This window comes from Bemisia tabaci, chromosome 8, assembly GCF_918797505.1.
Source record: "Bemisia tabaci chromosome 8, PGI_BMITA_v3".
NCBI lineage: Eukaryota > Metazoa > Arthropoda > Insecta > Hemiptera > Aleyrodidae > Bemisia > Bemisia tabaci.
In genome coordinates, this window is record NC_092800.1 from 31389716 (window position 1) to 31403428 (window position 13713).

The window sequence follows — 13713 nt, forward strand, 5'->3', positions numbered from 1 at the left end:
AGTTACTTAATCCAGTTCTGCTCTCTTGTTCAATGTTTGTCATAAGTGTTTGTTCGTGTCTGTTCTTTATAAGTGACCACTGTAGTGCATATACACAGTTATGCTATCGGTACAGGTATTATTTCTTGTTTTCTACAGTCAGGACTTTCTCTTAAGCGCAATAATTTACCAAAGAAATTCACCTAGTTGCGTAAATAATTTGGTGTATAGATATTCTGTTAATGTCTCCTTGCGGTGATGCAAAGTTTCTGAGATCTGTCATAAGTGGATTTTGCATTTAGACGGTCACTCTTGTCTGATAAAATTACTGCTCTACTTAGCAGCTTCAAATTTATACTTTGATCTCTGATTCATCACTAAATGACACTCGTGCGGTGTCATTTATCTTTAATCAGTTCAAAGCTATTTCGACAATGAATCATCAAAGGTCCGATCGAAGAAGGAATTTTCTTGTGAGTGCTGTGGCTGAACCGACATCACAACTCTACTATTGAAAGCATGAACCAAGACATGATCATTCGTCTGGAAGTGGAAATATTTTGCAACTCATCAGCAGGCCGATTATTGAAGGCTTAGAGCAACCCGACAAGACATCAAATTCCGATATATTGCATGGATAAGATAGGGCTATGTCTTTTCATGTCGGGCTGACATAGTTTCAATAATCGGGCAGCTGGTAGTTTAACAGGTAAGATTTGTAAAGTCACTTAGGTATTACAAGTTACATTCGCATCTCTTGTGGAACAGTTTATGTAATTATGCTTACCTTTGTGGAGATTAATTGATAACAAAGCGAGCATATCAATATCATAGCCTAACTAGAAAACCACTTACGTAGATTCACAAAGTTTCAGACTTTCTGTTTCTCTTCGATTATAAAATCATGCAACGAAATGTTACAAATATCATCCCCAGATAACCTTAACCATGTTCCTGACTTTATCTTATGGGAGGATGTAATTCTATGTCTTTTCAAAATCCTTCCATTCGTCTGTACCTGAGAAATTCAGTAAACCAGCAGACTTTCGGACTTTTAACAAGAATCGTCGGCAACTTTACCATTGAAATGATTCTTAGGTGTTTTTGAACAAAGAGATTTTATTAAAATTTTTGTTGGACAGGTTTGATTCACCTTGAATTCTTAAATAGAGAGAAAAAAAAACATTTTCTTCACTATAGAAAGAAATGAAACTGACCAAGCTGTAGGTAGGTAAGTAGTTTTTGATTACTTCATTCCATGAAATATGATGAGCCTTATTGCTGCAGGAAACACAACATATAGCAGGAATCCTCAAATAAATTTTATGTCTTGTACAATGTCTGTTGATACTTAAGTATATGATGATACCTATGAAGTACAAAATTTCTGAAAAGACACTGGGAATACCAGCAGAGTCATCTCAAAATTTTCTCTCAGGAACAAAACTAAAAATTGTGGAAGTTTCCTAAGAATGCTCTCAAGACAAATTTATGTATTATTCATAGATGAAGTGTAGCCTGCTACATATCATGTCGTATTCCTCTTCAAATATACATGCAGGTGAGTAGATTTTGAAATTTTGAGCGCACAATTTGCTTATGAAAGAAGCGAGCACTACCATGATTTCCACTTACCATTACCACTTCCTGATAAATTTATATGAGTTGATGCTTTTGAAAGTTGAGTTGAGATGTCGGTTCAGCCACAGCACTCACCAGAAAATTCCTTCTTCGATCGGACCTTTGATGATTCATTGTCGAAATAGCTTTGAACTGATTAAAGATAAATGACACCGCACGAGTGTCATTTAGTGATGAATCAGAGATCAAAGTATAAATTTGAAGCTGCTAAGTAGAGCAGTAATTTTATCAGACAAGAGTGACCGTCTAAATGCAAAATCCACTTATGACAGATCTCAGAAACTTTGCATCACCGCAAGGAGACATTAACAGAATATCTATACACCAAATTATTTACGCAACTAGGTGAATTTCTTTGGTAAATTATTGCGCTTAAGAGAAAGTCCTGACTGTAGAAAACAAGAAATAATACCTGTACCGATAGCATAACTGTGTATATGCACTACAGTGGTCACTTATAAAGAACAGACACGAACAAACACTTATGACAAACATTGAACAAGAGAGCAGAACTGGATTAAGTAACTGTAGTTTCTGATTTAGTTCTAAACTGCGAATTTGAAGAGCCATAAGACACACATCAGATGTGTAATCACTTGGTTTGGGCCAAAGAAACCTCGAACTACATGAGATCATATCGGTAAAGCTTGAGAGGTCAAAAGGCTATAATACTAAATAAATGGTGAACTTCTAACTCTTGAATGAATTCAGGACCACATACTCAAGACAAAGAAACTGCTAAACATTTGATTTGAGGCGAAAATGAAAAGAGAATGGTCAAAAAAAAGTAAAGGAAGAAAGTCTGGGTTTGGACACTGGACTTGTAACACTGATTTTCAGAATGCACCTTAAAATGAGCCGATAGGCCGTGGCTCCTGGTTGTAAAATACGATGAATATTATTGCCAAGTGCTTGGTTGAAGTCGAAAATGGATTTAAATTATTTAATATTAAGAGATTTCGAGTTGCTCGGATCATTTGTGTTATCAATCTTCGTTTGTTTATACGACCCACACACGGCAGAGGCATGCAGAGGTACCCGCCGGCACGCCGGGTCAAAAGTGTGGCCACCGCCGGACGGAGAAAATGGGCGCCATTTTGAGATGGGCCAAGCGGCGCGCGTTTAAATGGGAGCCCAAAATACGGACTTTTGGACTCGTATTTCGTGGGTTAATATTGCTCAAAAAAATCGGGGAAAATTCCTGTGAACTCTGTGCACTCTCTAGTTTCCAAAAATGCAAGAATTACGAATTGCTGAACAAGCTCATTCGCTGCCACATTCCAATTTCTAAGCATCAAAAGGTCAGTTTGAACTTTCTTTCCCCATGAGGATCCATGTAATTTCGATGATTACACACTTCAAGTTGTCATAGACCTAAATGATGGAGCACATAGCAAGGCAGATAAGGAAAATGCATTTGACAAACCTGAGCATCTTGCCGTCTGAAATTTTTGATGAATCGGTCTACATAACTGAGAATAAGTGAAGTTACATATGATTCAATACGAAACATGCTGTCTGTTTTTCAGTGGTCTGGCAAGCCTGAAAATAAGAGTAAGCATTCCATTAAACCTTTGACAAAAAGTTTGTAGGAATTTTAATGAAGTCCAATGATGAAAGTTATAATGAAATTGAGGACTTATAAAACCCTAAGGGAAACTGAAATTGATTTTTGGAGGAGATCAGGAGGGATTTCTATAGGGAAGCATGATTGAGATTTGAAAGTGCATGAAAGAAAAGAAGTTGAAAATGACAATGTGCACAATAACATTTCCAAAGAGTTGACTTTGTAAAGGGCTTTTTTTTATCCGAACCGCAGAAGATCGCTACGGAACGCATCACTTTTTAATCCTGTTCCACTGGCGCGTTCCAGTGGAAAGCTTGAACCGCTCTTCTGAGGTGGGTTGAGGTTGGGTGTGGCCGCAGTTAGGCCGGTTGAACCAGCCCGAGGCGCTACCATTGCATTCCATGGATAACAAAAAGCCCCTAGTTCATGAGCACAGGATTGCAGACAATGGGTTACACAAAAAAATTTAAGTTGGATTCCTCTTGGAGGGAAGCAACATGGACACTCAGAGAAGGTGTTTGTAAAGGTGAGGAGGGATGGTCGGGCAGGAATTGAGGTGGGAGTTTCATGGGCGTACTTTGATAATCGTTTACAGAATTTCCATGATTTCTTCATTGGATGATTTCCTGACTTGATTTACTTTTCCCTGACTCCAAAATTTCTGAATTCCTTGACTTATTCCAAACTTTTTCTGACCTTTGGTCAAAATCTCCACCTGAATTGTTTGTCATTAGATTCCGCCGAACCATCGGTCTTACATTAAAATGTTTGCGATCCAACAAGTGTGATATGCACAATATTATCCCTCATTCATGATAAACAGTGTCTTTCTTCTGAGATCAAGTAAGAAGATGAAATGAAAAAGGAATGACAACATTCCGCCTGGTAAAGAAATCAATCTGAGGTGCATATAAGTCTTGAATGGTCTTGATGAATCGGGAGTAAGCAAAGATTTGTTGGAAATTTACACTGGTGAGAATTTCAAAGGGCAAAGAAAATAATACCTGGAAAAAATGTTTCTGATGGCTCGTTCATAGCACTCCAAAAATTACGAAGAATTTGAGACGATCAAGAAATATAACTGGCTGAAAATAGTCTTTACCTTCGCTCATAGTGATAATTTTTATCACTTACATGGAAAAACATTGCATACGTACTCTAACCTAACGAAGCTCTACAGTGTTACCAGTTTAAATAAAATAATTTCAAATTATCACTAAATTAATATTCTAAAAATAAATATATGCATGAACTTTGGCAACATAGATATGATTTTGTTTGTAAACAAATTCAAAAGTTTCGGGAGCCGGACTGGTGAAAAAGTTTTCTGAAAGTCATTAAAGTTAATAAATTACGGGACTTATGCTCATTTATAGTTAATCAAAATCCTGAAACTTGAGGCCATGAATTTTTCAAACCATAACGCGATTATTTTCAATCAATTTTGTTGAGCCGAGGTCAACGAATACTCTCCACCCCTCAGACAGCTTTTACCATTGTCATGGTGAGATTATGCTCATATCATTGTGATCTTTGCTTTTGAAAAAGTCACTTTTTTTCTTCTTTTTTTTTAAATTGATTTATCTGACACCAACTCCAAAATATTCATACAAATGGGCTGAATTCTGCTATCTGAACTCATTTTGCCTCTACTGCTTTTTCATATGGTGACTTGTTTTCGTAAGACTATCACCAGTGCTGATTTTGCGATTTGAAGATCGCACTACAAAGTATCATTTTATCATAAATCATCCAACACACGGGCTATTTGACGGACAGGTTTTTCATAGCTCTACCAGAAGAGTTCAAAATTTTATAATTTTTTTTCCATTTACGTTATTGACAGAAGCAGTGCAATGAGTCTGAAAAAATATCAATTTATCACATTTCGACGGTGTAAGTCGGCAATCACACAACTCATTTGTGGTGTCTGAAAATCTCCGCCTCTATGTTATTTTTTTAGAGGAGCACAAATTGACATTGTTTCCTGAAGTTTATGCATAATTTTCTTCACACAGAGAAGAAAAATCACAGCAGTGTTAAAGAATTGCCGTTGAGTAGTTTTCCGTTTAAAAAGTAAAGTATGACAGGAAGTCTGTAACGTTGCAAACCGAGTTATATGATTGCCAACTTACACCATCGATTTAGACTGTAGACAGAAAAACTAGTTACGATGAAGTTCACCATTAGGACAAATCATATTAGTTGAATTCTGTTCCGAAGGACAAGAATTATAAGATGAAAATATTAAAATCACTTTTTCATTTTAAATATAATTGTTCGCTGCTTTTTTCCAGTTAGACTGCCTTCTCTTGTCTTGTCTCTGGAAGTGAACTGTTGATTGTATTGAAGGGATACGCTATTTCAAAGGCAATTCTGATAATATGCCTGAGCTGTCTTGCCGAAGTATTTGTGTTCAGTAATTTTTTCATTCCACGTTCCTTTGTTTTGCCATCTCCTCAGATCTCTCAAAAAAACCTCTTAATGTATTTTCTAACTTTTTGTAGGAGGCTGTATCAAGTCTGAATGATGATATTCTTGAAAAAGAAAAAGCGTTGCATCAGCTCAATGACGAACTCGAAAAGAAAACCAGGTGCTTCATGGAGAGAATAAAAACTAAAGGGGTAAGAATATATCACTCAACTATGTAAATCTGATTGACTGCATTTTAAATTTATGTGAACATGTAATAAATAAATCCTTACCAATTTTTCTCAAACATTCAGCATTAACTTTAATGGAGCTCTCATGCCGCAGGGCTTTGCCTTTTAAATATTCATTCGTATGAAGAATTTCGCAAGAAATAGAATGGTGCCACTGGTTTTCTTTGAAACAAACTCTCAAACTCCAAAAAATCTTCTAAAGTTGAGGCGTTAATACAAAGGATCCCCCTCGCAATGCTGAAAGTCCACTTCTATATCTGGTCAAATTCTTAACGCACAGATAAGGAGCTAATACATCAGCAAGTGCAAAATGTATTTGCTCCCTGTATATGCCTGGAGTTAGATTGGAAATAGAGTTTGATTTTCTGCATAGCGTGGCAAATCCCCTCCATTATGGCCTCAACTGTAAGAGCTTTTTTGAGCTTGAAAGTTCGTTTCAGAGGAAACCAGTGGCATCATTATTTTTCTCATTAAATTTAATATAAGAAAAAGTACTTGAATTGTAAATCTCTGGCACATGCAAGAGCTCCATTTCAAACTTCATGGGACCTCTCTGTGATACCTATAGACTAATTTAATAGTGGCCCATAGACTGAATTAGGCCCAATTAAAACAAGACTTATGTCACCATAGAAGCTTGAACTATCGATAACAGCTTAGGAACCCCCTGCGCCATTTCCAGCATTCAGAGCTGCCAAGTGCCGCCAACAATAACGGCAAAAGATACATCGGACCCAGTTTAAAAAAGGTACTTTGGTCACGAAACAAGCGCATACCATCAATCACATTTTCTTTCCTGCCTCTTGTTACTCCTCTCCCCTTTTTTTCCCTTCATATGGATTAAGTATATCCTGTTTCCATGAAAATTTCCAAAATTCCCCATCAAAATAATTCTCGAGAAATACATTTTTAAACAATTGTATACCTCAAAGAAACAGATACAAAATATAATGTTTGTTATGTTTTGTTAATAATAATTGCAAAATATGGTTGTTATTTTAGTGCGGAAGTCCTTGTCGTCGTAATCCTAATCTCTATATTTTTATTTCACAGAGTAATTTTGATGTAAAATGTGACGACTTGAGGTATGTAAAGTTAAAAATCTCTTCGCTGCACTAATTAGAAGTAGAGTAGTGGAAAATTTGATGTTGGAGAGCACCTATATCGTCTTAATAGCTGCACCTGCACGTATGCAGGGTTGAACTTTAAAAAGTTCTCAGGAAATGAGCTTTTTTGTGTGAATTTAACTATTGATTTTTTAGGGTGTTTGAGTTTTGAGTTTATCTCAATTTTAAATTTTGCCACACATAAGATTTACAATTTTTTAGCACTCGCCTGCCAGAATAGCAATGACCTTATTTTATAGTTGATGCAATTATTTATTTTATTATGTCCCCCCCCCCTCCTACCCACCCACCTCAAAAAAGGGAGCACTTCCGGTAGGCAGTAAAACTGACAGGTCTTTGGCCGAAGCCAGTAATACACTATTACACTTATTGAATGATTGGTCAAAATCTAGTGTAAACTGAATTAGAACAAGAAAAAACAAATGAAAACCTTAACAAATTCATGGAAAACTGAAAATTGCTATCAGAGATAAATTAATCAATATAATTTACATATATCGATTGTATCTTTTTTATAAAACGAGTTTACATATTACTTCATTCCTAAAGTGGAACTGAAAGCTGACAGGCTCCCAGCTGAAGGCTAAAGGCCTGCAATACATTCTAAGGGAAGAAGAAATACAAGGTTAAATACTTTTTTCTTTTTTTTTGAAGATAAATGAAACTCAATGAGACATCAAAGCACCCTGTCGGCTATATTGACAATACCTACTTGATGTACTTATAACACCGGACTTCAGCACTTTCATCATTATTTAACTATATTTTACATCCCTCAAATTTTTTGCTCCCCTTGCGGGTAGAGGAAGTATTGTCAGCTCAAAAAAAGAAAAACATTTTTTTACGAATGATTTAGATTTTTGTATTCTAAAAAAATGCTTGTCTGCCTTTCATTTTTTCATCGTTAATAATTTGAATTCCTTCTCTTATTCTGACTTTTATTACTTTTCCAGCATATCAAGCCCTGAATTGAGTTATTGCAGCTATGAAGAAAACGTAATAAATGATTCAAATCTACATAAGTCCCCATCCTTCAGAACGCTACCTCCTAGCCGAAATCAGAGTGGCACCTCTCAAAAATCTTTGCCTGTTTCAAGGAGTTTTAAAAAATTTGCTGTTGCCAAATCAAATTTAAGTCTTGGGAGAGCCTCATCAGCTCTTAAAGCTTCCAGGTATTTCTGTTTTTGTGCTTACAAGGTTCTCTTAAATAACAGTGTATCATAACATGGCTAAATACAAAAAATTCATATCTTAATGGCAATGTTTAAAAATTTTGATTATGCTCTATTTTCTGCCAGGGAAACTAGAAATGTTTTCTCGCAATTTTGTGTGTATTTTTTAGAATAGGTAAAGAAGATATCAGTATAAACTGTTGTTTATTGTTCACTCAGTAAAATAAACAATGGGCAGAAGCCTAAAACTTTACAATCTAAGATGCACATTTTTCGACTTAAGCCATCGATAGGTTGGAAATTATAGAACATGAAAATGGGTAGAAGATGGTGAAACTGCAGAAGTGCATATCTTATAATTCATAATATTTCATGTTCTATGAACTCTGAACAGGCTAGAGTTAAAGACAAATAATGAAATATTTAGAATCAACAATTTCACCGCGTTCAATTGAGATGATGTTTACATGTATGCACAAATATTGCCATGAAAGAATTATTACCTACGTCAATGGTGAAACTGCAAAAATGTGTATCTTGGTTGCGGTGTTTCAAAATCTCCACTCCTTTTTTATTTATTATAAGGAGACCTAGCCAAAAACATGGTTTGAAATCATCAAAGAATATTCTGCACACAGAGAAGAACATTTACGGAAGTTTTAACGACGAAATGACGTTGAGTAGTTTTTCATCAGAACATAAAGTATGACAGGAAGTCTACAACACCGCTAACTGAGATACCTTGGTTTCATGTTTTTGGAAGTTTATAGTGCTATAAGTAATATTTGCAATACACTCTGCATAGAGCATTGTTTGGTCTGGTCCATTTTGAATCAATTATGGATGTCAAGCAAGCTGTGTGCCTCTTACTCTTAGTCAAGTTACAGGGCTTTTCTTATATAGTGCTGTGTAATGTTTTCCCTACTTTCATGGAACAATTTCCCTCTCATAGGTTGATTTTAGAAGGATGCACTGACTCTGATGGTATTCAGCAATCATCTTTGAGCCAAGAAGCTAAACTTCGATTGCTCAATGCAAAATCCACAAATCTAACAAAAGAGGTTCAGCAGCTACGTTCGGATTATTCAAATGTGGTATGTTAGAAAATCTAAACACTGTTGATACATTTTTCTATTGTAAACCCGAAGGTTTTTTCTGTTTTTATTCGTCTAAAATTTTCTTGTGTGAGTTGCAAAGGATGGTTTCAAAGTTTCTCAGAAAGCACCCAGATCCGTGAATAATAGTTTTGCCAACCCAAAAAACTGCATAAGAAACAATTAAATAGATAATGAAGCAAATGAGTTGTAGACACAGCACCTGTGCTATTTTGCTGGCCTGCTACAAAACGAATGGGCACTGTGGGGTGCTGTTTGGCTCTTACTAGGCTAAAGTTAAGAAAGAGGTCTGGAGCCAACTTGCTAAAACTACTTTGTCTATATACCTGAATGTTTTTCACTCTGTTTAATTTATATTTGGTTGAACCTTTGCATTCAAAAATCCGAAAAAACATTAAGAGCTCAGTACTTTAAAAAAATGACTTAAAAAAATTAGGCACATCTAACTCGTTATCATCTACTTATTTTTTGAATAGGAAGCACCTACATACAATAATTCATAGGCAAAAGAGACAAAGAAATAAAAGAAAGACAAGAGGAAGTATGGGGTAAACTCTTTGCAATTGGATGATTTAGAACAATGCAAAGATTCCTTTTTCAAATCCGCCCTTGCTCCTAGAAACAGTTACATAGGCGGAAAAAAACCAAGCTGGAAGTAAAACTTATGTTTGCTTTATCACTGATCACATATTATTCATTTTTTTCAGGCACAAGAGTTGAAGATCGCTCAGAAAGAAATCAAACTTTTAGAGTCAGAAAAAGCCAAGTCTCTTCTTCAGATGAAAACAACGAAGGACCAGTTACGTAAACAAGAAGAGAATGTTGAAAAATTAACCACTAATTTACATAACAGAGATGCAGAAAATAGGTCTCTGAAAAAGGTGATTTAAATTAATTCGAAGTCTGCACATGGCTCATCAGTATCCAAAGACACAGCTTAAATAACTTTGAAAAGTTCTAGATTTTTAATTTTTCTCAAAGCACTGTAGTTCTTCGTTTTTTGTTTGTTTTTTTTAGCGGCTTGAAAGGTGATTCAGTTTTTTGCTTATGAACTACTTTGTTGTTTTTGTATAAGAAATTTGCGCATATTCTTATTCAGTGTCCTGTCCATTTTTTATGGTGTGAAACTGAATCAAATTTTTTTTCTTGCATCTGTTATTGTTCTCATCTGTCAGAAAATTCGGGAAATTGAATAACTTCAAAGATAATACTTTGCATTTAGTTTTCATCCAAAATTCGAGAAATTTGGTAACTCCAAAAAATATACTGAGAGCTATTTTAGAATCACCTTTCTCGAACAATATGAATGGTGCTTGTGAGTGAGTAAATACATATTTCTTAATTTTTAACTCCATAAGGTCACATGAGACATAAATCTTGTCGCCCTTGTTTTCTATGGTTCTTTTTTTATGCTAATGACTGTGAAATTCAATGAATAAGTCACGAAAGGGACAGTCAAACTATTGACTGAAATATGCATTAGTTGCTAATCTCGAAATGAAAATACGCAATCCCCTGAGCAAACTGCTGATTGAGCGGACATGATCCTCAGCATAGACCTCTTGGTTGCTCCAAATTTAAAAGTGATACATTTTGTATTAATATTTTCTCGTTATTTTTCAGCAACTGGGAACACTAAATCAAGAAATGAAAAAATTGAAAGTCAGCTACTCAAATCAAACAATGAAGCTTAATCAAATGACTCTAGACAATGAGCGGTTACAAGCAGCGATCAAAGAATCCGAATTTACAACGAAGGTAATTCATCTCATTGTATTTATTGGTCTATGAACTCTCAACAGACGAGGGTGTAAGACAAATGATGAAGCATTTAGAATTAATAGCTTACTACATCCGATTAAAATTCTGTATAAAACAACGCACATTTATTAATGCTTAGTGTCATTGCTATGAGAGAATCATTTTGCGCAATTATTTACCATTAGAAAAGGTACAAATTCAAGTACTCTGAATAACATTTAATCCTCAAAATTTCTCAGAGAAAACGATTTGCGCCTTAAAACTTACTGAAATCATCTCTCAATAAAAATATTAACATTTCGACGATGAAACTGCAAAAATACGTATCTTGGATTGGTGTTTGGAAATTGTCACTATTATTTTATTTTTTTGAAGAAGACGGAACCAACATTATGGCTTGAAGTTTTCACAGCATACTCTCCATACAGGGAAGAAAAATCACTGTAATTTTAAAAAAATGATGTTCGTCAGTTTTCCATGTAAGAAATAAAGTATGACAGAAAGTCTGCGACGCCGCAAACCAAGATACGCATTTCTACAGTTTCACCACCAATTTATATTTATCACTGGTCATGAACAATTTGAATTACCTATTCACCAGGAAAACCACAGTCTGTGCGAATCAAATTGTGCCCTAGAGTGGCTTTGGCAAGCTTCTCAATCAGTCGATGTTTCCTCTCCGCCCTTTGTTGTTCAAACTGTTAACAATGTGCAACAGCTGAGCAAAAACGCCAAGATTGAGGTTGCCATGTTTTCTGATACTGCAGAGACAGTCATGGTAGTGTGATTTGTCTCAGTTAGAATATAGTTTTCCTTTTGAGCAGGAAGTGTGAATTGATGCATTGAAAAACATTAATATCTAGGTTAAAAGTTACTTTCAATGATGTTTGTTGCAAAAATTGTGTTCTGCGTGAACAGATTTTGGGGCCCGCTCCTTTGAGAGCCGACCTATTCTCCCAACCACACGTAACCGTATCTAAATTGATATCCTGCTAAATTTCGAACCAGTAAGGGGCCTCAACGAATCGCCAATACGATGCAAAAATATACATCATACATTTTTCAATACACCATATCTCGGATTTTCCAAACAAATGTGTCTGTTAAAAATTCAATTTTGACAGGTCAGAATTGTTTTCTAAAATTTCAACTCTAACTTTCAGGAGACGAGGGACGCCTGTCGAAAGAAGACAGATGAACTGGCTGGGTACATCAAGAAACAAACCAGGCAAATACATGATCTCAATAGTTTGGTCAAGAAACAGTTTGAATTAATAAGTAATTTGAAAAGACAAAGGGTAAGATGTTTGTACTTCTCCTTGTCCTTTGAGTTATTTTTATTTTGCTCCTTACACAGGTTAGTTTTCAAAATCAGGCTCAATGGAATTGAATTAAAAATTTGAATTGTTCTTATGCTTTGAATTTTGCATTTTGGAGAAGGGGGCGGGGGCGTTCATGTATGCATCTTGCAACACGTGACTAAGCGCGTAGTGTCCATTTTTTGAAAATCTAAGATGAAAACTTAACGCACGGTGACAATTTCTTATCCAAAATTCATCACATCAGTCAATTTGAGGAAGAGGGTTGAACAAAGTGTCACGAATTTTTTCTTAGGAAGGTGCAGACTTGTGTCATAGGTGCCTTACAAGGGGGAGAGGTTGTGAAAGAAAGATTTTCAGCATGATGTAATTTATGAATAGCCCCTAAATTTTCATAACATATTAGTATATTTTCACTGCTTAATTAGATGTTACATGGTAATATGTTGCATGTATTTATTTTTCCTCCAGATGATCTATGAAAACAACTGCATCCTGAAACTTATTAAAGACGAATTTGATAAGATCTTGAACGTTGCGAATGAAAATCAGTCTTCAGCTTTATCTTTGTTGTGATCACTGAATGAGATTGAATCAAAAATAACCATGATGCCACCAAATTACTGTTATTTTAAGTGTACTTCAAGACTTTTCAACTCTACTGCCTCTCTTTTTTCAATACACAATCAATAATTGTAACAAAATTTATTTTTGATCAATTTTAATATTTGTACCTCCATTTCTTTCCTGTACATTTTATACCCAGATCATCTCCTTGCATTTCTTTGTTAAAATATACACTTGAATTTTTTTCAAACCGATGTTCCTTTTTAATTCATGCCATATTCATCAGCGGTTCATTTATTAAGCATCTGCCCTTTTTTTCTACCACCTTCAGCTTAGGAACTGAATTTTGTCGAATATTCTCACATTAATTACTGCTGGCTTGAGCCATAAATCGAGCGCAAGACCAATCCACATGAGTCAATACTTCCCACAGGCAAGTTTTGAAACCACTATGCGCATTAAGAGTGAGAATTTTAAATGCCATGCATGTTTTATGGGAGGAGCTGTCTCTACGTCATATGGGTTAGGATCGGGCAGATCTCATAAGATGCGCAGAGACTAACAGGTGGATTGGTCCCAGTCAAGCGTAAGTTCTCTAATGATGAGCTGACCTTGCTGATTATTAAGTATGTCTAATCGATTTACATTCGACCATAGCCAACAAGTTGGAATTAAGCAATTTTAATTTAAAATTGTTCATTTGATTAACCTAAAAATGAAGACTGATACTAACATGAAAAAGAACATATTTTTCTTCGAAAATGGAAAAACGTCAAATAAAATACTTGATACACTATTCTGG

At 35.4% G+C, this 13713-nt stretch overlaps 2 protein-coding genes across 2 annotated transcripts in view; one reads left to right on the forward strand and one right to left on the reverse strand.

Moving 5' to 3' along the window:
- Positions 1–4372, reverse strand: part of Vps13B (vacuolar protein sorting 13B) — a 43590-nt gene extending 39218 nt beyond the window's left edge. The window contains exons 1-2 of the mRNA XM_019048407.2: positions 4192–4372; positions 3047–3162 (exon numbers count right to left, since the gene is read on the reverse strand). Of these exons, the coding sequence (XP_018903952.2) occupies positions 3047–3133 (87 nt within the window). The 5' untranslated portion in view covers positions 3134–3162; positions 4192–4372. The remainder of the gene's footprint in view (positions 1–3046; positions 3163–4191) is intronic.
- Positions 4373–4833: 461 nt separating this feature from the next.
- On the forward strand, positions 4834–13161 carry LOC109034975 (uncharacterized). The gene is made up of 9 exons (XM_072303785.1): positions 4834–4854; positions 5695–5811; positions 6904–6935; positions 7931–8149; positions 9102–9243; positions 9972–10145; positions 10888–11022; positions 12189–12323; positions 12816–13161. Exons 1-9 carry the CDS (start codon positions 4852–4854, stop codon positions 12918–12920), a joined length of 1062 nt encoding a protein of 353 aa, XP_072159886.1. The 5' UTR covers positions 4834–4851; the 3' UTR covers positions 12921–13161.
- The last annotated feature ends 552 nt before the right edge of the window (positions 13162–13713 follow it).

Excerpts from the sequence above, each read along its gene's own strand:
- LOC109034975 (XM_072303785.1), top strand. Across the intron at positions 8,150-9,101 it reads TCAGCTCTTAAAGCTTCCAG|GTTGATTTTAGAAGGATGCA; the intron begins GTATTTCTGTTT and ends TCCCTCTCATAG. Across the intron at positions 12,324-12,815 it reads GTAATTTGAAAAGACAAAGG|ATGATCTATGAAAACAACTG; the intron begins GTAAGATGTTTG and ends TTTTTCCTCCAG.